Raw genomic sequence first — 27,721 nt, forward strand, 5'->3', positions numbered from 1 at the left:
GTAAAATAACTACAAATGGAAAGTATATACATACTCTATCACAAACGGCAAAAGCCATCTCGAGTGAGTTTTTAAGCTACATTACAAACAAAAAAAATAACACACACACACTCATAAACTCGTATGTGTGGGGAACATCTTTCATAATCTGTTTTAACCTACGGATACGCTACAGGTAAAGTTATTCAATTGTGCACAATACAATATTTCACTTTCCGAACATTATGAGCTGGTAGTTCGGGAGGAGGAGGAACAGGCAGCGGAGCTTGACCCCTCTGGCTATCACCTTCCTCCTCTTCCTCCCGCTACCCCACATGTTGTTGATTGTCAGTCACCGGAACCTGCTCGTCAACCAAGTTGTCTTGTATGGACCTAGGTGACACAGCTGGTCCCGGACATGAGGCAGCAGTAGAACTACCTGGCTGGTCTTCACCTGTAGAGTTAACATGCATAATTAAAATATCAGTAACTAACAGCTGGTCTGTTTTTAAGCTGTGTAAACATATTCTTAGAATGCCCCCCCCATAGATATTTTACCATTGCAGCATATTTTAGCTTAGAAAAGTAAATGATGGCTGGCGCAATTACCATATTATATTGATGGGGCTGGTATTTCACAGGACGTCTAGGAGGATGAGGATTCCAGCAAATGGTCCGATGCCACTGGCCGGTCACCCATTAGCCAGTGCATTTCCTCCCAGAACCAAAATTGGGACCTCGAGCTTTGACCGGAGGACTGCAGGCGTTGTCTCTCCTGCAGGTACAGATATTTCAGTTTCTTGAATTTATATCGTACCTGCAGGAGCATTCTATTCATACCAAGTTCAGCCAGAGCACTGGTAATACTGGTGAAAATGATGGCATTTCTTTGGCAAGGTCGATCCAGTTCATCCATAACCCCCAGGTCCGCAATAATGTGGAGGAGGGAACGAGTTTCCTCATCCGTCCAGCGGACCTGGTGTTCCGTGCTGTCAGAAGGGGTGGAAGCTTGAAACATCCTGCGGGAAAAGAGCTACATTATTCGTAGTATTATTATTATGATAATAATGCTGGTAATAATGATCTAGTAGTTCCCATGCATCGTTCATAATACACTGAAATGAAAAAATAATGTTATAAACTGCTGACATCATTGTAGTGGTATAAATCAACATCTTTATATACAATTTATATATCATTTAGCCGCGACCCTCACCAGGAGAAGCGGATTGATAATAATGGATGGATGGATGGATATTTAACTGATTTGTATTAGTAAGATTGGGATAAGGAAAATCTTACTTACGCTACAGAGGAGGGCAACAGGGTGGAAAGAGAAGAGCGTTCTTTTATATAGGGGAAGTGGAGGAGGTATAGTGTTATATCATGAAAGTTTATTGTGAAGTATTTTGTACGGCTGTCGAGTTTGTTGCTATGGGACTAATTAGGTCAATTAGCACGCACTTTACCGTGCTTTACCAAAGTGTAATGACACTTAAGTCGCACCTTTTTTACAGTGCACTTTTGGAATGAGCACAATCATACGTCATTTGTGTGTGACACGTCATGAATGCACGATAGTAGCGCGATTAAAACTTGCATGTAAACCCCACCAATGACCCATCATATTGATTCACTATGCGATTGATACATTCAAGCAGGCTGAGCATCTCATTGAACACAGCTGCAGTATTCGTAGACAGTCCGCTTCTACAAATCCCTGAAACTTTGTACAATTGCATTCACAACTGTGTGCAAAATGGTTGTGAATGTCTCTGCAAAGCTGTTCAATCAGTTTTGAAATGTCTTGCATGCATCAGCAGTACACAGAGCAGCAACCAATAGTACTCAAAGAAATGAAAAGTTATTTACAAACCGCTAACCAAGATCATGCAGCAGTCTCTTGACACAGGGGTTGTATCGACAGACTGGAGAATTGCAACATCGACAATTATTAGGCTTCCAAGCCGTAGGCTGGGGAAACCTATTGTTTTTGTTAGGATTATTATATATATATATATATATATATATATATATAAAAAATTCCGCCAAAACATGCTCAAAAACTCACGAAATTTGGTACACTGGTAGATGCCTGTGGATGATAGTCAGTGATATTCAGCAAAATTTGTGCAAGTCACATGGTTCGGCAGCCATATTGGATTTTGCTGAATTTGTTAAAACGCCTATGTATCGGAAACCGCTTACTGCAGAGTTCTGAAAATTGCTATACATGTTGAGGGATAGTCCATGATTAACTGTTGTTAATATGAAGCTGATTGGTTCTGTGGTTTGGCAACCACATTGATTAATGACATAAAATTACCATAAAAATATAAAATCATCAAAATTCAAACATCATCTTCTCTGAAACCGCTTATCCGATTGAAACAAAAATTGGAATAAAACATCTCAGTATGGTAATCTGTTACGCTTGTTCAAGGGAAGTTGCTACTGTGAAAATCATGGCGTCCACACTGCATGACATCATCAACATACGCAACTGGCTATAAAACTGCGTATAACTTCTTATCGGCTGCACCAAAATGCACAAAATTTGACACGGATGTTGAGGACTATGTGATGTTGTATCGTGGTCAATATGGCGGCCTTTGGTCACATGGTGTGGCAGCCATCTTGAATTTAATTAAAAGTTTGGACAATATTCAAAAGTCTTCTTCTCATGAACAGTAAATAGTACGGCTATGAAAAATTTTGTACATAGTGCACTCATGTCCACAGTTGATTCTACTTAAGGAAAAATGGATCAGTCACATGGTTTGGCAGCTTTTTTGGATTTTGCATAAATCGCTTAAACAACTCCTCCTCATGAACCCTTTGGCCGATTGATGTGAATCTTGGTTATACGTAATCTTTGTACTGTCCTCTAAAAAAATTAGTCAGGAAAAGTTCCTACATCAACAAACATGACCACCATGAGCCAATCAATATGGGTGACATGCCAGTTTTACAAATTTCTTTACCCTGAAATGACACATTCCCACCACTAGGGGCAGCTGTTAACATGGAAACGTGAGTACAGTCTTGGAAAAAATATTTTTCAAAGCAGCCATTTTTCCCTGGTGTCTAGCCGATCATTTTCGCTAACTGGTGTAACTTAAAACACAGTAATTACAGTGGAAATGATTATATTAATTTAGACGTACACACAGTACATTATACAAAGATACATACTGTAAACTAAGAAAACATTTTTTTAAATCTGTTGCAGCTGCATGCACGCGAAAAAAAAACAAAAAAAACTGCACTAATCTTTTTAAACCAACACTATCGAAACAATCAAATGCATAATATACATCAGCTTTACAAGTCACACGAATATAGTTTGCTTCAAAATCGTTATATCAGTATTTTCACGACTGAACTGTGGTCAAACACAGTCACAAATACTGAATCTGTTGAAACGAAACCGCGTGTGTAATCCAAAGAGGTATGTGAGTTTTGGGGCCGTATCTTTCATTGAAATAGTTTATCTTTGGTAATGAAATGTATACACAGAACTGTTCAGAATCGCTTGCTCTATGAAATAGCATTGTAACTGTAAAGATCGCATAGTTATTCATGGAGAATAAAAAGCGGACATGTATTTTTTATTTTTTTTAAAGGGAGGTAGGCTGACAGTCTTCACATATCAATATATAAATTATGGTTAATAGTAATACGGTTATTTTTTTAAAGCAGCCATTTTTTCCAGGTGTCTAGCAGGTTACAGTAATTACAGTGGAAAGGATTATGTTAATTTAGACGTACACACAGTACATTATACAAAGATACATACTGTAAACTAAGAAAACATTTTTTTTTTAAACTGAATCAATCGTGGACATGAGCGCACTATGTACAAAACTTTTCACAGCTGTGCTATTTACCGACCACAGTTAAGTCGTAAAAATAATTATATAACGATTTTAAGCAAACTATACTGTGTATAATTATTTAATCGCTGTTTAGCAGCTCAACGTGAACCGCAGATGAAAACATACACATTTCACATCCACATTTTCCACCTGTACGCTTGAGCGATTTCAATTGACTGACTTTTATAATTCATAATATAGGTCAATATATGGCAGATGTCAGTTACGTTCTACCGTTTATTGTAATTATATTAAGTTGTATTTTGGGCTGTGTTTAGAGAAATCAGGTCCGATTCAGTTACAATTCAAAAGTACCCACTGGAAAAAAAAAAAAAAAAATCTGCGTAATGTTGTTTGTTTAATTAAAATATCCTCGTGGATATGCTGGCTTCACACAACTGCACACATGCTCACACACAGTAAGTAATCGCTTGCTCTATCAAATTGAATTGTATAGAAGACCGCACGGCTATTCACAGCGAATCCTCCCAAAAACGGACATTTTACTATAAATATTCTCTAAAACACTTTGTATAATTATTTAATCGCTGTTTAGCAGCTCAACGTGAATCGCAGATGAAAACATACACAACATGCCTGTGGCAGGCTGGCTCGCAGTGGTGAGGTTGATGACGTCACGGACCAGGAAGTAACTCAAACCAAAACAGTGGATGGACGGATGATTTAATAAACAAACAAATGATTTTAACAAAACACAAAACAAAAGGGCACGAGGGCCAAACGAATAAACAAACAAACAAGTAAGTGTCATTCTGGATAATCCAGCATGTTTTAGCAATTGTTTTTAAATGTTGTTCTTTCTCTCTGCTCCCCGTACTCTCCTCTCTACACTCAACCACGAGTGCAGAGAGCGGTTTATATACTCTGGCCGAGGGATTAACTAGTTGTTAATTATCTTATTATCCCTCGGCCAGAGTCTGCACGCGTTTGGTAAGGATGTTTTTAAATATATAATAAAAGACGCAGCGCTTTTATCCGCGCCGCAAACAAAAATACAAATAATAATAAATAGGGGCGGGACACTCCGCCACAATGCCCCACATGTCAACCTGTTCCTATCCAGTTTTAAATAACTTTTGCATAACAGAGGCAGAAGTGTTATTATTATTATTATTATTTATTTCTTAGCAGACGCCCTTATCCAGGGCGACTTACAATCGTAGGCAAAAACATTTCAAGCGTTACAATACAAGTAATACAATAAGAGCAAGAAATACAATAACATTAGGATATGATTAAATAGTGATAGTTAATTCAGAATGTGATTAAATACAAAGTACTACAGGTTAAAAACTTGGCAGATTACAGTATTCTGAAGTACAGGATTAAATGCAGTAAAATAGGGGCTGATAAGAGCAAAATAAAGCACATTTACATGAAGGGTGATAGTGTCCCAGGATACAAACAGAGGAGTTCTACAGGTGCTCTTTGAAGAGGTGAGTCTTAAGGAGGCGCCGGAATGTGGTCAGGGACTGGGCAGTCCTGACATCTGTAGGAAGGTCATTCCACCACTGCGGAGCAAGGGTGGAGAAGGAGCGGGCTCGGGAGGCAGGGGAGCGTCGCGGAGGTAGAGCCAGTCTTCTAGTGCAGGCGGAGCGGAGAGGTCGAGTGGGGGTGTAGGGAGAGATGAGGGTCTGGAGGTAGCTGGGTGCAGACTGGTCAAGGCATCTGTAGGCTAGTACAAGAGTCTTGAACTGGATGCGAGCGGTGATCGGGAGCCAGTGGAGCGAGCGGAGTAGTGGAGTAGCGTGGGCGAAGCGAGGCAGAGAGAACACCAGGCGGGCAGCAGAGTTCTGGATGAGCTGGAGCGGACGGGTGGCGGACACAGGGAGGCCAGCCAGGAGGGAGTTGCAGTAGTCTAGGCGGGAGAGTACCAGGGCCTGGACCAGGAGCTGGGTAGCATAGTTGGTGAGGAAGGGTCGGATTCTTCGGATGTTGCTCAGGAAGAATCGGCAAGTGCGTGCCAGAGTGGAGATGTGCTGGGAATAAGAGAGGCAGGGGTCCAGGGTGACTCCAAGGTTCTTAGCTGAGGAAGAGGGAGAGAGTGTGGTAGATTCCAGAGGAACAGAGATGGAGAGATCAGAGGAGGGGGAGGAGGAGGGAAAGAAAAGGAGGTCGGAGTTAGAGAGGTTGAGTTTGAGGTGATGCGAGTGCATCCAGGAGGAAATAGCAGACAGACAGGTAGAGATACGGGAGGAGAGGAAAATCTGAGCATCATCAGCATAGAAATGGTATGAGAAACCATAGGATGCGATGAGGGGGCCCAGGGAGCGGGTGTAGAGAGAGAACAGGAGAGGACCCAAGACTGACCCTTGGGGGACTCCAGTTAAGAGAGGGTGAGGTGTGGAGGTTGCTCCACGCCAGGTTACCTGGTAAGTGCGGTTGGAGAGGTAGGAGGAGAACCAGGCCAGAGCAGTGCCAGAGATCCCCAGGTCAGCAAGATATGATAGTAGAATAGAGTGATCAACAGTGTCAAAGGCAGCAGAGAGGTCGAGGAGAATTAGGACAGAGGAGAGAGAGGCAGCTCGGGCACATTTAAGTGAGTTGGTGACAGACAGGAGGGCGGTTTCAGTAGAGTGAGCAGAGCGGAAGCCAGATTGGAGAGGGTCAAGCAGAGAGTGGTTGGACAGGAAAGCAGAGAGCTGGCGGTGCACAGTCCGCTCGAGGGTTTTGGAGAGGAAGGGTAGGAGGGAGACAGGACGGTAGCTCTGGAGGGAGGTTTTTTGAGGAGGGGAGTGATAGAAGGCAGAGGGGAAGATACCAGAAAGTAGAGAGGTGTTGAGGAGGGAGGAGATGAAGGGGAGTAGAGCAGGAGCAGCAGCTTAAAAGAGGTGAGTGGGGAGGGGGTCCAAGGCACACGTGGTGGGTTTGTGACCCTGGAGCAGGGAGGAGAGGTCAGAGTCTGAGAGGGGCAAGAAGGTGGAGAAGGAGGGTGAGTTAGTAGGGGTTGCAGTGGGTGTAGGAGTTGGAGCGGGAGGGGGTGCGGGGGAGGGAGAGGTGTTAAAGGGACTAGGAGCTCTTAAAATAAACAAATCCCCTGGGCCGGATGAGATCCTCCAATAGTACTCAAAGAAATGAAAGAAGTTATTTACAAACCGCTAACCAAGATCATGCAACAGTCTCTCGACACAGGGGTTGTACCAACAGACTGGAAAATAGCAAATGTAATACCAATCCACAAAAAGGGAGACAAAACCGAACCAGGTAACTACAGACCAATAAGCCTGACTTCTAGTATATGTAAACTTATGGAAACTATAATAAAATGGAAAATTACCTATATGGTAATAATATCCTGGGAGACAGTCAGCATGGTTTTAGGAAAGGGAGATCGTGTCTAACTAACCTGCTTGACTTTTTTGAAGATGCAACATTGAAAATGGATAATTGCAAAGCATACAGCATGGTTTGACAAAGTCCCGCATAAAAGATTAATTCTCAAACTGAATGCAGTAGGGATTCAAGGAAATGCATGCACATGGATTAGGGAGTGGTTAACATGTAGAAAACAGAAAGTACTGATTAGAGGAGAAACCTCAAAATGGAGCGAGGTAACCAGTGGTGTACCACAGGGATCAGTATCAGGTTCTCTGCTATTCCTAATCTACATTAATGATTTAGATTCTGGTATAGTAAGCAAACTCGTTAAATTTGCAGACGACACAAAAATAGGAGGAGTGGCTGTTAGGGAAGTTTCATCAGCCTTCCTTGAACCCAAGTAATGGTAGAAAGCTTATCTTCCGATTGTTGTAGAAGTTTTCAAAGTACTTCAACGTGACCCAGAAGAGACTTCAATGAGGAGACGATGTAAAATAATCCGAGTTTTCTTTAATAAGTTTGCAAACTGGAGCGTTCAACAGAGCGACACAGACTGTTAGCAATCTCAGAATCGCACACCCAGCTATTTTTTTATGCAGCTTATATAGTTTTCTGAATCAGCATACAAAAGAGGAAATTAAACCGTGTAACCATATAAGGATTGGTTATCTAGCTTAAAGAGAAGTGGGGACCATATAGGGTCACAGTCAGGTTATAGAACAGGAAAATATCTCCATGTTTGGAGAATCATAAAACAGTCACAAGACAGCTGTCTATCAAAACATGTTTATGCTAACATGACAGCTACAACTAGTTTAAACTGGTTGCTCCTTGTTACCCACAAAGTTGTTTACTTTTAGAACCTCATTGGTTCGTCCGGATGGGGCGATTAATGGTAAGTCCCTGATTGGTTGTTGCTACCCCTGTCGGTGGGGGATGGTCCCCCCCCCCCCGCGAGTTCCAAGGAACAGCCAGTTCAGTATAATGCAAATTATACTTTTTATACTTATTACACATAAAGTTATTATTTCTCTTATTACATGTCCTGCTAGTCCTATTGACTTGGGACAGGCTTCAACTTAAACTTAACGTTATAACCTATATTGTTATCTTAAAACCTATTTGTTTGCTATTGAGCAAGCTAAGCAAGTGTGATGTTATAAAAATTCCATTACAGTGGCAAACACTGTTGCAGCAGCAAAGGTCATTCAAAATGATCTAGACAGCATTCAGAACTGGGCAGATACATGGCAAATGACATTTAATAGAGAAAAGTGTAAAGTACTGCACGCAGGCAATAAAAATGTGCACTATAAATATCATATGGGAGATACTGAAATTGAAGAGGGAATCTATGAAAGACCTAGGAGTTTATGTTGACTCAGAAATGTCTTCATCTAGACAATGTGGGGAAGCTATAAAAAAGGCCAACAAGATGCTCGGATATATTGTGAGAAGTGTTGAATTTAAATCAAGGGAAGTAATGTTAAAACTTTACAATGCATTAGTAAGACCTCACCTAGAATATTGTGTTCAGTTCTGGTCACCTCGTTACAAAAAGGATATTGCTGCTGTAGAAAGAGTGCAAAGAAGAGCAACCAGAATTATCCCGGGTTTAAAAGGCATGTCGTATGCAGACAGGCTAAAATAATTGAATCTATTCAGTCTTGAACAAAGAAGACTACGCTGTGATGTGATTCAAGCATTCAAAATCCTAAAAGGTACAGACAATGTTGACCCAGGGGAGGCACTTTTTTACACAGAGAATTGTGAGGGTCTGGAACCAACTCCCCAGTAATGTTGTTGAAGATGACACCCTGGGATCCTTCAAGAAGCTGCTTGATGAGATTCTGGGATCATTAATCTACTAACAACCAAACGAGCAAGATGGGCTGAATGGCCTCTTCTCGTTTGTAAACTTTCTTATGTTCTTATGTTCTAATATCTAATACTGGGCCCTTCTCTTATCAAACAAAATACGATATTGCCTTTAAAACAGTGTGCTGATTCACTATACAGGTGTGCATCATACAGTCCTGAGTTGGTTTACTTTCAATTTCTGATGTCAAAAATGATCTTGTGGATATCAAGAATTCTGTTTTTGATATCAAGAATTCTATTTGTGTGCAACTCAAGATCTGCAACAAGGTGTGTTACTCCAGGGTTGTAGCTGTGGCTGGACCAAGGGGACAATGGTCAGGGGTCTGAAGAATCATCAAGGGAGAGAGAGGCTTCTATTTGAAATCATGCTGTCAGATTGTTAGTGATTGGTACTTAATAATTGTGTAGGCAAGGGCAACCGAGGGAAAGTGTTTTGTGTTAGATTTACACATTTGTATTCCATTTTAACAATTACCTAACAAATTAAAACATGTCAAAAGGAAATGACTCAGATCTACACAGCCCTAGTAAACATTTACCCTTGAATGGGATGGCAGTGCCGAGTTGAACAGGATTCTGAGACGGTATCTCTTGTGCTGTGTGGAGGGATGCTAAGCCGAAGAGACTGCGCTCCAGTAATCACCTTGATGCACTGGCCAGTGTGCAGGGGCTGCATGCTTAATTGCAGATTAGTTGGAGGATTCCAGAGTCAAGGTATTTGTGTAAGCAGGTTAAATATGGCATTAGGAGTAATCAGGGAGAGCTGTATCCTCCACTGCATACTGCTTAGGCTGGCAAAGCATTTTCACCACCACAATCGGTTCAGTAAACATGTTGTAGTTTTATATCCATGATATTTGCACTTCCAATGCTGCATTTCTTTAAATTTTATTGCACCTGTCACTTATAGTGGCTTTTTAAAATTTTCCCTATACATGTACTTAGTGCAGTTTCATTGGTGATCCAATGTAATGATTTCCTACACTGGGACTGTATTTGTCTGTCATGTATGTTGAGTGGTGTATCATCCATAACTTTTAAGCTTTCAGTTGTGCTGAATTTAGAAATACTAAAATAAACTAAAATTAACTTTTAGTCTTTTTCAATGTCTTCAGAAAATACTATTATATAATCACATAGCAGTTAAAAGCCACGGTTAATCCAGCTTGTATTAATCCAGCCCCCAATTGTATTAATTTATAATAATGTGAAGTTACACATTATTATACTAGTGACAATCCTGCGGTCTCAGGGAGTTCCGTTAGTATCTTGTAATGTGCCACAGCATTGCGGTTATCCCTTAAATTAAAAAGCACAGTATCGGAGTCATTTCAATAAGTACTGTACCGCTCAAAATGAACTACTAAGGATGAACTAAGAAGATGACATTTGAATGTGTTTGTTTTTCTTCTCCTCTCTTCCAGTTCTTCCAGGCTTACTCAGAGAGCGGGTCTAAAGGAGAGGTGCTTCAAGGTAAAACCCCTGTTCAGAAATTCAATCTCTTCAGACTAGGGAGTTTATAAAATACTGAATAGTTTAGCTAAAGGTTACTGTGTCAAACTTAATAGATAGTCATTTCCATTCCAGATGCATGCAAAAAACACAAGTGCAATAGTAACCCAAATATCCATTTACTGCAAATGCACACAGGGTATTTGTTGCCCAGTTTTGCCCACAACTCAGACCCCTTACTTCCTTGCTCACAAAATGTTGTTATATTAAACAATTTTAAGTTTAAAAGGCAGATTTATAAATTGCATGTGTTTATAAAATGCAGCTTTTCTAAGTGTAGTGCAACATCTGACTTAGGTTTTAAGGCAGGAATCCTATGAAACCAGTTTAATGAAACTGAAATAGCTTCTTTGTAAATCACATGTCTCCAATAACTCTTGTACATCCCTGTAGACCATGTAGTGTCATGTACTGTAGTGATGGAGCATTGTGATGGTTACTAGGCACTGTGTTCTAACCCCTCCCCACCTCCCGTCTGCAGACACGTCCAGCAGTGCTCCAAAGCTGCGTCAACTAATCATTGATCTGCTGGAGAGCCATGTGGAGGCGTGGCCCCCAGCGTGCCCACCCCTCGAACCGGCCAGGTGAGACACACTGTCTAGACTAGAGAGAGAGCTGAGGGGTTTAGTTACACAACATACCCTAAGTCACTCCCATTTGAGAGGAATAGATTGGTTTTGAACCGACTCCAATCCTGAACCCTGTTAAATACACAGCAAGGTGCAGAGGCTTTGCTACTTAGGTGTGATTTCTGTCCAGGTTCACTTTTAAAAACGTGTAGCTCTAACAGATGTCATAATGTTTCAATGGACAACAAAATATATATACAAGTTCAACCTCTAAGTTTATAATAGTATCAGGAGACAAGTATGTTAATATTCAGACTAATGACTACATTAATATTCGAGAAATGTAATGTATACTGTGACAGGCTGGCTTTAGTGGTGACGTCAGACCAGGAAGGAGTACAAGACAGGCAGTAGTGATGAGTGAAACTGAAAACGCAATGGCTGCACTCAGTAGGTTTAATGAAACAAATCAAAGTTTTAAACAGAAAACAGGACATGGCACTTGAGGCCAAATAAAACCAGACCATCAAAACGGATTAACACTAAACAAACAGTGGACGGACAGACAAACAAACACGCTGAGTCTATACACTTATTATTATTTTAGTTTATTTTACCTCCTCTCCACACCCGTTCTCCACTCATCGAACACACAACCCTGAGTGAGTAAAACGTGCATCTATATATACTGTTGTGCCGGGATTCAATTACTAATTAATTATTCACTTGAATCCCAGCACGTGAATTAATTATGTGCAACCCCGTGCTCACATATTAAATACTTTAAATGCACGTGAAATGATCCCTGTGCCTAAATACAATTATACATTTTAAACAGTCGTGCTCATTACCACATTATATCCCGTGTACCAACTACAATACACCAACATTTACACACTACATGCAACATATAAGAACATAAGAACATAAGAAAGTTTACAAACGAGAGGAGGCCATTCAGCCCATCTTGCTTGTTTGGTTGTAGTAGCTTATTGATCCCAGAATCTCATCAAGCAGCTTCTTGAAGGATCCCAGGGTGTCAGCTTCAACAACATTACTTGGGAGTTGGTTCCAGACCCTCACAATTCTCTGTGTAAAAAAGTGCCTCCTATTTTCTGTTCTGAATGCCCCTTTATCTAATCTCCATTTGTGACCCCTGGTCATTGTTTCTTTTTTCAGGTCAAAAAAGTCCCCTGGGTCGACATTGTCTATACCTTTTAGGATTTTGAATGTTTGAATCAGATCACAGCGTAGTCTTCTTTGTTGAAGACTGAATAGATTCAATTATTTTAGCCTGTCTGCATACGACATGCCTTTTAAACCCGGGATAATTCTTGTTGCTCTTTGCACTCTTTCTAGAGCAGCAATATCCTTTTTGTAACAAGGTGACCAGAACTGAACACAATATTCTAGGTGAGGTCTTACTAATGCATTGTAAAGTTTTAACATTACTTCCCTTGATTTAAATTCAACATTTCTCACAATATATCCAAGCATCTTGTTGACCTTTTTTATAGCTTCCCCACATTGTCTAGATGAAGACATTTCTGAGTCAACATAAACTCCTAGGTCTTTTTCATAGTTCCCTTCTACAATTCCAGTATCTCCCTGTCACAAAGACGGCCGGAGTGGGTGGTGTCAGACCAGATGCAGGAAATAAACAGACAGAGATTTGGGGTTTGGTGAAGCTGAGCGAATGCTTTCGCTCAGCATTTAATAACAGAACAGAAAATAAAAGGTTTGAACAGACAAAAACACAGGGCACGGCACTTTCGCCAAAATAAACAGACAAACAAAACGGACTACACAGACAAACAAACACGGTGAGCAGATACTCTAACTATTTACTTTTACAATTTACAATTACCTCCGTCTCCAATCCCGTTCTCCACTCACCGAACACCCAACCCCGAGTGACAGAAATGTGCATCTATATATACTGTTGTGCTGGGATTCAATTACTAATTAATTATTCACTTGAATCCCAGCACGTGAATTAATTCTGTGCAACCCCGTGCTCACATATTACATTTAACCAGCACGTGAAGTGATTTGTGCCCTCCTCGTGCCTAAATATAAATCTACATTTTTAAATACACGTGAAACACAGACTCGTTTATATCCCGTGTACCAATCTCTATACACCAACATTAACCCTTTGCGGTCCATTTATTAATCGCGCGTCAGGCACGCCAGGAATAATTAATTTTCACACGCGCAGTTAATTTTATACGCGCTGTTTAAAAGTATTTTTTTTCACAGTCAAACGGGTTTAAATGGCCCTGCATATCAACAAAGCACACACTAGGCATCTCCAGCCCCTCCCCAGCCTTTTGTTTGCTATAGCGTTCAGCTGTGTAAGAAATAAATAATAATAATAATAATAATAGTCGTACATACCGATCGATCATCTCCAGATCACTCGTTTTATCACCAAACTCCTCAATAATGCGATCAAAGTCATTATTTTATTACTATAACATCTGAAAAAAGCTCTGCAAATGTCCATGATAGTCTCAGTGCGCTGACGCACTTAGCCAGCTTGTTTATTATGGACGCCCATTATCTGATACCTGATACCATGTATGACTATTCATGAAATACGCCTTTTTTTTTTTTTTTTTTTTTTTTCCGACTTGTCTCGGCTCCTGTCGCTACCACTCGGCAATTGAATGGTTTTCTCGGCTTTTTCCGGAGAAAAAACGACTAAACACCCGTTTATTGCGTTGCTATAATGATGTCGGACCCAGTCCGACAAAGGACCTGTGAGGAATAATTGCAATGTCGGACCCAGTCCGACAATGGACCGCAAAGGGTTAACACACGCAACATACAACACACAAATGCACACAGGGGCGGGGCACATTGCCACATATACCCCCCCTTGTGCGCAGCACACATGGCTTCAACGGCCACCTCCCCCCTTAAAAATCCAGCAGTCCAGGACAATGTCTCGGGCTGGGAAGGGAGGCTTCAGTGGGCCCATGGCTGGCCATGCTGTCAGCACCCCTGCCGGTAGTGGCACGGCTGACAGCATGCTGGTCCATTCCTGCAACGAAACTGCTGCTGGGGAAAGTGGTCTCCTGACCTCTCCCCCTGTCTTTGTAGCCGGTAGCTCCCTTTGGTGGGGCTCCGACCACAGTACTTCCGGCAGCGAAGAAGCTGCAGTGGGAGCAGGTCTCCGGACCTCCCCCACGATCTCCGGCAGCGAAACTGCTGCTGGGGTTGGTGGTCTCCAGACCTCCTCCCCCTTCTTCGTGGCCGACAGCTCCCCTTTCTGGGGCTCCGGCCACCGTACTCCCTGTGGTGGAGGTACGGAACGCAGAGACAGCTCCTGCTGTTCTGCTTCTGGCGGTGGTGGAGGCAGAGGCAGCTCCTGCTCCTCTGCTCCTGGAAGTGGCGGAGGCAGAGGCAGCTCCTGCTCCTCTGCTCCTAGTGGAGGAAGCGGTGGAGGTGGCAGAGGCAGAGGCAGCTCCTGCTGCTCTGCTCCCTGCGGTGGTGGAGGCAGAGGCAGCTCCTGCTCCTCTGCTCCTAGTGGAGTAAGCGGAGGCAGAGGCAGCTCCTGCTGCTCTGCTCCTTGCGGTGGAGGCAGAGGCCATGGGGCTGATGCCGGCCACTCAGAGGGAGGCTGTGGCGGTGCTGGCTCCCTCTGCTGTGGCGGCTGGGCTGGTGTGCGCCGTGCTCCCTTCAGCAGCATAAATAGAGGCTGCTGGGGGACACCAGCATCCTGCCCTTCTCCCCCCCAGAAAAATTCAGGGGGTTGAGCCTGTAATTCCTCCCCTTCTGGCTCTTGGGACGGCAGCGATGGGGACAGCAGGCATTGTTCTTCTGCTGGTGGAGGTGGAACCAGCAGGTATTCTCCCTCTGCTGGCAGCTTGGGTCCTAGGGCTGTGGAAGCCCCGACTTCCCTCTCTTCGGGCTGTGGACGCCCCGACTCCTCCCTTTTGGGCTGTGGACGCCCCGACTCCTCCCTGTTGGGCTGTGGACGCACCGACTCCTCCCTTTTGGGCTGTGGACGCACCGACTCCTCCCTTTTGAGCTGTGGACGCACCGACTCCTCCCTTTTGGGCTGTGGACGTTCGGGCTCCCCCCACTCAGGCGTAGGATGTTCGGGCTCCTCCCACTCAGGCGTAGGACGTTCGGGCTCCTCCCACTCAGGCGTAGGACGTTCGGGCTCCTCCCGTTTGGGCTGTGGACGCTCGGGCTCCTCCTGCTTGGGCTGTGGATGCTCAGGCTCCTCCCGCTTGGGCTGTGGAGGCAAAACCAGCAGGCATTCTTCCTCTGCTGGTGGAGACGGGGACAGCAGACATTCTTCCTCTGCTGGTGGAGACGGGGACAGCAGACATTCTTCCTCTGCTGGTGGACCTGCTACCTGGGCTGCTGTTCCACATATAACTGCCTCCAGGTAGCTGAGGACCAACCCCACACCTTCCTCCCAGGTGCTTAGGGTCTGTTATCCCTCGCATATGCCTCCCATCGCTCTCTGTCCATAAACCGCAGGAACCGGACGGCTACTGGGATAGACTGGGCCTCCAGCCCAGCATTCTCCAGAATCCAGTCCCGCAGTTTGATGGTGTCTTCTGCCATTTTTTTTTTTTTTTGTTTGTTTTGTGTTTTTTTTTTTTTTTTTTTTTTTTTTTTAATCCAAATATGCGGTTCCTGCTCTGGCCTGAGTCCTGGAGGCGCTGTAGATCCCACGCAGGGCACCACGTGTCACAAAGACGGCCGGAGTGGGTGGTGTCAGACCAGATGCAGGAAATAAACAGACAGAGATTTGGGGTTTGGTGAAGCTGAGCGAATGCTTTCGCTCAGCATTTAATAACAGAACAGAAAATAAAAGGTTTGAACAGACAAAAACACAGGGCACGGCACTTTCGCCAAAATAAACAGACAAACAAAACGGACTACACAGACAAACAAACACGGTGAGCAGATACTCTAACTATTTACTTTTACAATTTACAATTACCTCCGTCTCCAATCCCGTTCTCCACTCACCGAACACCCAACCCTGAGTGACAGAAATGTGCATCTATATATACTGTTGTGCTGGGATTCAATTACTAATTAATTATTCACTTGAATCCCAGCACGTGAATTAATTCTGTGCAACCCCGTGCTCACATATTACATTTAACCAGCACGTGAAGTGATTTGTGCCCTCCTCGTGCCTAAATATAAATCTACATTTTTAAATACACGTGAAACACAGACCCGTTTATATCCCGTGTACCAATCTCTATACACCAACATTAACACACGCAACATACAACACAGAAATGCACACAGGGGCGGGGCACATTGCCACACTCCCATATGATATTTATAGTGCACATTCTTTTTGCCTGCATGCAATGCTTTACACTTCTCTATTAAATGTCATTTGCCATGTATCTGCCCAGTTCTGAATGCTGTCTAGATCATTTTGAATGATTTTTTTTTTCTTTGCTTCTGCAACAGTGTTTGCCACTCCTCCTATTTTTGTGTCGTCTGCAAATTTAACAAGTTTGCTTACTATACCAGAATCTAAATCATTAATGTAGATTAGAAATAGCAGAGGACCTAATACTGATCCCTGTGGTACACCACTGGTTACCTCGCTCCATTTTGAGGTTTCTCCTCTAATCAGTACTTTCTGTTTTCTAAATGTTAACCACTCCCTATTCCATGTGCATGCATTTCCTTGAATCCCTACTGCGTTCAGTTTGAGAATTAATCTTTTATGCGGGACTAAGTAAACCATGTTGTATACTTTGCAATTATGCAGTCAATGTTGCATCCTCAAAAAAGTCAAGCAGGTTAGTTAGACACGATCTCCCTTTCCTAAAACCATGCTGACTGTCTCCCAGGATATTGTTACCATATAGGTAATTTTCCATTTTAGATCTTATTATAGTTTCCATAAGTTTTTACATATAATAGAAGTCAGGCTTATTGGTCTGTTACTGGTTCGGTTTTGTCTCCCTTTTTGTGGATCGGTATTACATTTGCTATTTTCCAGTCTGTCGGTACAACCCCTGTGTCAAGAGACTGTTGCATGATTTTGGTTAGCGGTTTGTAAATAACTTCTTTCATTTCGTTGAGTACTATTGGGAGGATCTCATCCGGCCCAGGGGATTTGTTTATTTTAAGAGCTCCTAGTCCCTTTAACACTTCTGCCCCTGTTATGCTAAAGTTATTTAAAACTGGATAGGAACAGGTCGACATGTGGGGCATATTGTCCGTATCCTCCTTTGTAAAAACTTAAAAGTAATCATTTAATATATTTGCTATTTTTTTTCTTCATCTATGATTTTTCCATTTGTATCTCTTAGACATTTAGCCTCCTCTTTGAATGTTCTCTTGCTGTTATAATATTGGAAAAACATTTTGGAATTGGTTTTAGCCCCCTTAGCAATATTGATTTCTATCTCTCTTGGCCTTTCTAACTTCCTTTTGACTTGTGTTTGCAGTTCCAAGTACTCTTTCTGTGTACTTTGTTTTTGGTCCCTTTTAAACGCTCTGTAAAGTGCCTTTTATCACTGAATATTTTTTTTTATTGATCTATTAAACCATTTTGGCCATTTTGTTTTAGATTTAGATTTGTCTACTTTAGGGATGTAATTGTTTTGCACCTCTAGTACTACATTTTTAAAATACAGCCATCCTTTTTCTGTGGATGTTTTCTCTATTTTACTCCAATCTACTTATGTTAGTTTCTGTTTCATAACTTCGTAGTTTGCTATTCTAAAATTGTAAACCTTAGCTTTATTCATTAATTTGGGGGGTTTAAAAAACACTTCAAATGAGACCATGTTGTGGTCTGAGTTTGCCAATGGCTCTTATTCTGTCTTCGTTATTTGAAAAGACTAAATCAAGGCATGCCTCCCCTCTAGTCGGTGCCTTGACAGATTGCGTTAGGAAGCAGTCATTTTTCATTTCCACCATTTCAATTTCGTCCCCACCGGGTTTTCCCATTTGATATGGGGGAATTTGAAATCCCCCTTTAGTATGTGGGATATCCAGGACACCCCTTAAATAGCCAGGCAAACTGTACTAACTCAGAACATGGGGTGGATTTAGTTTACAGAGCATGTTTAAAAGCTGTTAAAAGTTCAAACATGATTTCATTATGATTATTGTGGTAATTTTTATCCGATAATTAATTGAAAATCCCTCCAATATAAAATATACATTCCAGACAACGTGTGCGTGATATGCTTACAGTGCACAATGGGTCAAAAAAGTCCCCACAAGGTAGGGAAACCCGCCAGAACCACACAATCTAGAAGTGGTGAGTGAGGATAGAACCCTGGGGGTCCAAGAGAATGTGAGCCCCCTCCCTTCTCTTCTTCTTGAAGGGCAGCTACCTCCCTCTAGTCTGGCAGATCTGCTTGTGCAGCAGCAGGAACAGTAAACTGTCAGGAATGTATGAAGCGCTCTCAGCTTTGTGAAATATTCCAAAAATTTTCCTGGTGTCTCTCCCAACCTGGAACGCTGAACAGCTCACTCCTGTTGTATTTCAAAAGACCGATTTAAAACTGTCTTTCCGAGTGGCGCATCCAGTAAAGGTGCTCCGCGTGGAGAGCAGGATGTGCCCTATAGCCTAGAGATCTCAGGTTCGAATCCAGGCTATGTCATTGTCGAACGTGACAGGGGGTTCCTAGGGGGCGGTGCACAATTGGCCGAGTGCCACCCGGGTAGGGAGGGATTAGGTCAGCATGGTTCACCGCACACCAGCGACCCCTGTGGCTGATCGGGCGCCTGCGGGTCTGCAGTGGAGCCATTCAGATCTGTGTTGTCCTCCTGGTGGCTTTGCTGTGGATCCACAGTGTGAGAAATGACGGATTGACAGGAACACGTTTCGGAGGATGTGTGTTCCAGCCTCCATTTCCCGAGTCACTGGGGGGTTGCAGCGGTGAACCGGGATAAAAAAAATAATAATTGGGCATTCCAAATTGGGTAGAAACCCTGGGTAAAAACCATTGACGACGACTAAATGTCTGTGAGCCCCCCCCCCATTGATGTTTCAATATCTTATGTTACTTGCAAGTCAAACCTTTTTTTTTCTTATGCACAATTAAAATAATGAATTATTATTGTGTGTTTTGTTCAGTGTTTATTTGTGATAAAATAACGTGCGTTACCAAAATAGTTTTCTATTCAGTTATCTCTGTTATTCCCCCACTTCCACTTCATTTGCAGCTCACAGACACGTTTCCGGCAGCGTCCTTCATTTTAACATTATGACAGTGTTTCATTTTAACAATGCAATGAAATACCAAATGTATCTAAAAGTCTATTTAAATAACTGACTTATCTGAATGAAAGCAAGGAGTGAGTCCCCTCTCTTGTCTTCATAGTTTAGCTAGAATCCCACAGTTTTTTTTCAGTGAAATGTACTGACAAGTTGCATTACTTGAGAAAAAAGTAGACTGAACAGCAGATAGGTGACTCCCTAAGCTCATTCTATGTATCCCTGTTCTGGTCAGTTACCATATTTTAAATCTGTATTTATAGCCTATTTAAAATGAAACATTCACAGCATTTGATGGTATTGAGATCAAATGCGAAACCTGCAACTGAGGTTTGGCTGAGCTGTTGGACAAAGCGTTTCACTTTAGGAATTACAATACTGTATCCCTATAGTGTAGGCTGCCCAATTAGCGCCTACTCTCAGACAGACACTGTTATCTAAATAACTGCCCAGGTAAAGAGAAGATTGAGAAAATAATAAGCGCCTGGGCACAATATCAAGCAAATACAGTATCATAGAAAGGGAAGGGAAAGGAAGTCTATTTCTTACTGACTTTGTATTAAATTCAGTTTTGCCTTTGCAAAACATGGTGCAAATTGCATTTAAGACCTTGTGTGACAGGGGTGTTCTGTTACTGTGTGGGTATCCGCTGATAGACAAGAGACACAGAGGTTGAGGTTGAAAACACCACTGAGGTTACAGGCGTTGCAGTGGTACGTGGCCGTCACTAGGGTACCAGCAATGGTAGCCCTAGTGCAGGAAGACATGCACACAAGTGTACATAAAAATGATAAAAATACAAAAACAAAACACTAAACTTTTGCCTAACAATGGCTCAGTGCTGCTCTCACTATAAGGGAGATCCTGCTCCAGAAACATTCTCTCTGACACACTGAATAAACTGGGGTGGGATTACAATCCCCTAAATGAATCCCTTTTCTAAATACCAAGGAACCCGGTTAAACACTCGGTGGTCCTTGGTTGCGGTCTTGACCCCGGTTAAACAAATGCTTATTGTGTATTTGGTTCAGTCATGCTGGATCTACACAGTCATGAGGCTTTCAGCTGAAAGACAAAGCACAGAACAAGTGACTGGCTTTTCAGCCACTTTTGAAAGGCATGTGGCCAGTGTTAATTGATAATCTATTAGTCAATCACACCTGCCTGAGGTACATGGATTTCAATTAGGTACAGAGGGAATTCTAACCACCCAGCCCTGCCATATTTAACACAAACTTTATTTTCAAATCACACACATTGTATTTTACAAACCCAACAAAACATATTATTATTAAATGTGAAGGGCCTGAACCCTGCCACACCTTGATATTAAAAATAAGGCTTGGTTTAATATGAGTCCTGGTGCTTTCAGCTTTAATTTTAGCCATTGATTCCACTCTGCCACAAATTCTTTAGAAGATAGTTATGTCTGACCCACATTTTCTAACCTCTCTCATTATATCCAGATCCATTTTCTTTTTCCTTTTTACAAATTATGACCCGTAATGCCAGCAGTTATTTTACCTTACCAGCTAGATAGTCCTATGTAGCAGTGTCTCCAGTCTAATGCATGCTGTTTTCATCACTCCTGGATAGTGGCACAGTAACAGCCAGGGGTCATAAAAGTGATTGCGTCAAGCTCTTGGCTTTTGTTTGCAGACTCCAGCTTTCAGCAGCCTGAGGACCTGCTCGAACTGCATGTTCAGAAGGGACACCAGCGGGCCACGTGACAGTGCTCTGTGTGAATGCTTTAGTAGATTTGCAGTAAAGTACTACATAGATTTGAACCTGGTGGTATCCTTGTCACTTATTGTGTCAGTCTCACTGCCATGCAGCACAGTGCCTGACTGCATCCAGTGCTGCTGTTCCTCCGCTTTCATTGGCACTGAATTGAAGTGTAACCAGGGTGGAGGCAGATCCTTACTGTAGATAATGGCTCTCAGGTCTTTATCTGATAATTACAGGCTGTCACAGAGGTCAGTAACTATTATAAACTGTGTTGTTTCCATATTTAGTCAAAATGTTGTTTTAAAGGAAGCCCTACACTGTAATCCTCTGCACTTGAAAAGGCAGACAGAGTGTTAAGGTATATAGCGAAAAGTGTAGTGTACAGATCAAAGGAGGTTATGATGAGGTTGTATAATGCTCTGAGATTTATTCTGGTCACCACACCAAATGGACATTGTAGCCCTGAAGAGAGTCCAATGAAGAGCAACCAGACTAATCCCACGGCAAAAAAACAGGGAGTTTGGCTCGCTGTAGCCAAGGTGGCTACAAAGAAAGTGTCTCATCACGTAGCCAGGAGTTCTTTAAGCTCTTTGTTTATTGCATGATGAAACATGTAATGTTGTAATGTTGTTGAAGCTGATACCCTGGGATCCTTCAAGAAGTTGCTTGATGAGATTCTGGGATCAATAAACTACTAACAACCAAACGAGCAAGATGGGCTGAATGGCCTCCTCTCGTTTGTAAACTTTCTTATGTGGAACATGAGGACACAGATGGAAATGAAACAAAGATAGACATAGGACAGAGGGAAGGAGTCACTTCTTCACAGAGAGAGCGGTGTAGAATGGCCTACCTAGTCATGCTGTTGAGGCAGAATCGCTTGGATCCTTTAAGACCCAACTTGAAAAAGTTCTGAGATCAATTGGCTACTAAGAATTGGACGAGTGCTGACGAGCTGAATGGCCTCATAAATGTTCTTTTGTTCACATGAATGACATCACTTCAACTTTAAAAGCTGAATGAAGTTACAGATTGATTATTGCTATATAAATGTTTGACACAAATCATCACATTTGCTTTCACTTCTACATTATATATATATATATATATATATATATATATATATATATATATATATATATATATATATAGTACTGTGCAAAAGTTTTAGGCAGGTGTGAAAAAATGCTGTAAAGTAAGAATGCTTTCAAAAATAGACATGTTAATAGTTTATATTTATCAATTAACAAATTGCAAAGTGAGTGACAGAAGAAAAATCTAAATCAAATTTGGTGTGACCACCCTTTGCCTTCAAAACAGCATCAATTCTTCTAGGTACACTTGCACACAGTTTTTGAAGGAACTCAGCAGGTAGGTTGGCCCAAACATCTTGGAGAACTAACCACAGTTCTTCTGTGGATTTAGGCAGCCTCAGTTGCTTCTCTCTCTTCATGTAATCCCAGACAGACTCGATGATGTTGAGATCAGGGCTCTATGGGGGCCATACCATCACTTGCAGGACTCCTTGTTCTTCTTTACGCTGAAGATAGTTCTTAATGACTTTCGCTGTATGTTTGGGGTCGTTGTCATGCTGCAGAATAAATTTGGGGCCAATCAGATGCCTCCCTGATGGTATTGCATGATGGATAAGTATCTGCCTGTACTTCTCAGCATTGAGGAGACCATTAATTCTGACCAAATCCCCAACTCCATTTGCAGAAATGCAGCCCCAAACTTGCAAGGAACCTCCACCATGCTTCACTGTTGCCTGCAGACACTCATTCGTGTACCGCTCTCCAGCCCTTCGGCAAACAAACTGCCTTCTGCTACAGCCAAATGTTTCAAATTTTGACTCATCAGTCCAGAGCACCTGCTGCCATTTTTCTGCACCCCAGTTCCTGTGTTTTCGTGCATAGTTGAGTTGCTTGGCCTTGTTTCCACGTTGGAGGTATGGCTTTTTGGCCGCAAGTCTTCCATGAAGGCCACTTCTGACCAGACTTCTCCGGACAGTAGATGGGTGTACCAGGGTCCCACTGTTTTCTGCCAATTCTGAGCTGATGGCACTGCTGGACATCTTCCAATTGCAAAGGGAAGTAAGCATGATGTGTCTTTCATCTGCTGCAGTAAGTTTCCTTGGCCGACCACTGCGTCTATGGTCCTCAACGTTGCCCGTTTCTTTGTGCTTCTTCAAAAGAGCTTGGACAGCACATCTGGAAACCCCGTCTGCCTTGAAATTTCTGCCTGGGAGAGACCTTGCTGATGCAGTATAACTACAGTGCCTTGCGAAAGTATTCGGCCCCCTTGAACTTTGCGACCTTTTGCCACATTTCAGGCTTCAAACATAAAGATATGAAACTGTAATTTTTTGTGAAGAATCAACAACAAGTGGGACACAATCATGAAGTGGAACGAAATTTATTGGATATTTCAAACTTTTTTAACAAATAAAAAACTGAAAAATTGGGCGTGCAAAATTATTCAGCCCCCTTAAGTTAATACTTTGTAGCGCCACCTTTTGCTGCAATTACAGCTGTAAGTCGCTTGGGGTATGTCTCTATCAGTTTTGCACATCGAGAGACTGAAATTTTTGCCCATTCCTCCTTGCAAAACAGCTCGAGCTCAGTGAGGTTGGATGGAGAGCATTTGTGAACAGCAGTTTTCAGTTCTTTCCACAGATTCTCGATTGGATTCAGGTCTGGACTTTGACTTGGCCATTCTAACACCTGGATATGTTTATTTGTGAACCATTCCATTGTAGATTTTGCTTTATGTTTTGGATCATTGTCTTGTTGGAAGACAAATCTCTGTCCCAGTCTCAGGTCTTTTGCAGACTCCATCAGGTTTTCTTCCAGAATGGTCCTGTATTTGGCTCCATCCATCTTCCCATCAATTTTAACCATCTTCCCTGTCCCTGCTGAAGAAAAGCAGGCCCAAACCATGATGCTGCCACCACCATGTTTGACAGTGGGGATGGTGTGTTCAGGGTGATGAGCTGTGTTGCTTTTACGCCAAACATAACGTTTTGCATTGTTGCCAAAAAGTTTGATTTTGGTTTCATCTGACCAGAGCACCTTCTTCCACATGTTTGGTGTGTCTCCCAGGTGGCTTGTGGCAAACTGTAAACGACACTTTTTATGGATATCTTTAAGAAATGGCTTTCTTCTTGCCACTCTTCCATAAAGGCCAGATTTGTGCAGTATACGACTGATTGTTGTCCTATGGACAGAGTCTCCCACCTCAGCTGTAGATCTCTGCAGTTCATCCAGAGTGATCATGGGCCTCTTGGCTGCATCTCTGATCAGTCTTCTCCTTGTATGAGCTGAAAGTTTAGAGGGACGGCCAGGTCTTGGTAGATTTGCAGTGGTCTGATACTCCTTCCATTTCAATATTATCGCTTGCACAGTGCTCCTTGGGATGTTTAAAGCTTGGGAAATCTTTTTGTATCCAAATCCGGCTTTAAACTTCTCCACAACAGTATCTCGGACCTGCCTGGTGTGTTCCTTGTTCTTCATGATGCTCTCTGCGCTTTAAACGGACCTCTGAGACTATCACAGTGCAGGTGCATTTATACGGAGACTTGATTACACACAGGTGGATTCTATTTATCATCATTAGTCATTTAGGTCAACATTGGATCATTCAGAGATCCTCACTGAACTTCTGGAGAGAGTTTGCTGCACTGAAAGTAAAGGGGCTGAATAATTTTGCACGCCCAATTTTTCCGTTTTTTATTTGTTAAAAAAGTTTGAAATATCCAATAAATTTCGTTCCACTTCATGATTGTGTCCCACTTGTTGTTGATTCTTCACAAAAAATTACAGTTTCATATCTTTATGTTTGAAGCCTAAATGTGGCAAAAGGTCGCAAAGTTCAAGGGGGCCGAATACTTTCGCAAGGCACTGTACCTTGTGTCTTGTTGCTGTGCTCAGTCTTGCCATGGTGTATGACTTTTGACAGTAAACTGTCTTCAGCAACCTCACCTTGTTCGCTGAGTTTGGCTGTTCCTTACCCAGTTTTATTCCTCCTACACAGCTGTTTCTGTTTCAGTTAATGATTGTGTTTCAATCTACATATTGAATTGATGATCATTAGCACCTGTTTGGTATAATTGTTTAATCATACACCTGACTATATGCCTACAAAATCCCTGACTTTGTGCAAGTGTACCTAGAAGAATTGATGCTGTTTTGAAGGCAAATGGTGGTCACACCAAATATGGATTTGATTTAGATTTTTCTTCTGTTCACTCACTTTGCATTTAGTTAATTGATAAATATAGTCTATTAACATGTCTATTTTTGAAAGCATTCTTACTTTACAGCATTTTTTCACACCTGCCTAAAACTTTTGCACAGTACTATATATATATATATATATATATATATATATATGTATATGTATAGTATATACAGTGCCTTGCGAAAGTATTCAGCCCCCTTGAACTTTGCGACCTTTTGCCACATTTCAGGCTTCAAACATAAAGATATGAAACTGTAATTTTTTGTGAAGAATCAACAACAAGTGGGACACAATCATGAAGTGTAACGAAATTTATTGGATATTTCAAACTTTTTTAACAAATAAAAAACTGAAAAATTGGGCGTGCAAAATTATTCAGCCCCTTTACTTTCAGTGCAGCAAACTCTCTCCAGAAGTTCAGTGAGGATCTCTGAATGATCCAATGTTGACCTAAATGACTAATGATGATAAATAGAATCCACCTGTGTGTAATCAAGTCTCCGTATAAATGCACCTGCACTGTGATAGTCTCAGAGGTCCGTTTAAAGCGCAGAGAGTATCATGAAGAACAAGGAACACACCAGGCAGGTCCGAGATACTGTTGTGGTGAAGTTTAAAGCCGGATTTGGATACAAAAAGATTTCCCAAGCTTGAAACATCCCAAGGAGCACTGTGCAAGCGATAATATTGAAATGGAAGGAGTATCAGACCACTGCAAATCTACCAAGACCTGGCCGTCCCTCTAAACTTTCAGCTCATACAAGGAGAAGACTGATCAGAGATGCAGCCAAGAGGCCCATGATCACTCTGGATGAACTGCAGAGATCTACAGCTGAGGTGGGAGACTCTGTCCATAGGACAACAATCAGTCGTATACTGCACAAATCTGGCCTTTATGGAAGAGTGGCAAGAAGAAAGCCATTTCTTAAAGATATCCATAAAAAGTGTCGTTTACAGTTTGCCACAAGCCACCTGGGAGACACACCAAACATGTGGAAGAAGGTGCTCTGGTCAGATGAAACCAAAATCGAACTTTTTGGCAACAATGCAAAACGTTATGTTTGGCGTAAAAGCAACACAGCTCATCACCCTGAACACACCATCCCCACTGTCAAACATGGTGGTGGCAGCATCATGGTTTGGGCCTGCTTTTCTTCAGCAGGGACAGGGAAGATGGTTAAAATTGATGGGAAGATGGATGGAGCCAAATACAGGACCATTCTGGAAGAAAACCTGATGGAGTCTGCAAAAGACCTGAGACTGGGACAGAGATTTGTCTTCCAACAAGACAATGATCCAAAACATAAAGCAAAATCTACAATGGAATGGTTCACAAATAAACATATCCAGGTGTTAGAATGGCCAAGTCAAAGTCCAGACCTGAATCCAATCGAGAATCTGTGGAAAGAACTGAAAACTGCTGTTCACAAATGCTCTCCATCCAACCTCACTGAGCTCGAGCTGTTTTGCAAGGAGGAATGGGCAAAAATTTCAGTCTCTCGATGTGCAAAACTGATAGAGACATACCCCAAGCGACTTACAGCTGTAATTGCAGCAAAAGGTGGCGCTACAAAGTATTAACTTAAGGGGGCTGAATAATTTTGCACGCCCAATTTTTCAGTTTTTTATTTGTTAAAAAAGTTTGAAATATCCAATAAATTTCGTTCCACTTCATGATTGTGTCCCACTTGTTGTTGATTCTTCACAAAAAATTACAGTTTCATATCTTTATGTTTGAAGCCTGAAATGTGGCAAAAGGTCGCAAAGTTCAAGGGGTCTGAATACTTTCGCAAGGCACTGTATATATATATATATATATATATATATATATATAATATATATATATATATATATATATATAATATACACACACAGTGCCTTGCAAAAGTATTCAGACCCCTGACCAATTCTCTCATATTACTGAATTACAAATGGTACATTGAAATTTCGTTCTGTTTGATATTTTATTTTAAAACACTGAAACTCAAAATCAATTATTGTAAGGTGACATTGGTTTTATGTTAGGAAATATTTTTATTTGGTAGAGCCACCTTTTGCTGCAATAACAGCTTTAAGTCTTTTGGTGTAAGTATGTACCAGCTTTGCACACAGAGTCGGAGTGATTTTGGCCCATTCTTCTTGGCAGATTTGCTCCAGGTTGTTCAGGTTGGTTGGACGACGCTTGTGGACCGCAATTTTCAAATAGTGCCACAGATTCTCAATGGGATTGAGATCAGGACTTTGACTGGGCCACTGTAGGACATTCACCTTTTTTTTCTTGAGCCACTCCAATGTTGCTTTGGCCTTGTGCTTGGGATCATTGTCCTGCTGAAAGGTGAATTTCCTCCCAAGCTTCAGTT

The 27,721-nt window shown here is 42.0% G+C and overlaps 1 protein-coding gene across 3 annotated transcripts in view; it reads left to right on the forward strand.

Moving 5' to 3' along the window:
- Positions 1–27,721, forward strand: part of LOC117416548 (sulfhydryl oxidase 1-like) — a 100,001-nt gene that overhangs the window by 28,673 nt on the left and 43,607 nt on the right. For all 3 annotated transcript variants that reach the window (XM_059034678.1, XM_034027689.3, XM_034027690.3), the window contains exons 3-4: positions 10,502–10,550; positions 11,071–11,173. In XM_059034678.1, the coding sequence (XP_058890661.1) occupies positions 10,502–10,550; positions 11,071–11,173 (152 nt within the window). The remainder of the gene's footprint in view (positions 1–10,501; positions 10,551–11,070; positions 11,174–27,721) is intronic.

The sequence above is a fragment of the Acipenser ruthenus genome, chromosome 12 (genome assembly GCF_902713425.1).
Source record: "Acipenser ruthenus chromosome 12, fAciRut3.2 maternal haplotype, whole genome shotgun sequence".
NCBI classification, from domain to species: Eukaryota; Metazoa; Chordata; class Actinopteri; order Acipenseriformes; family Acipenseridae; genus Acipenser; species Acipenser ruthenus.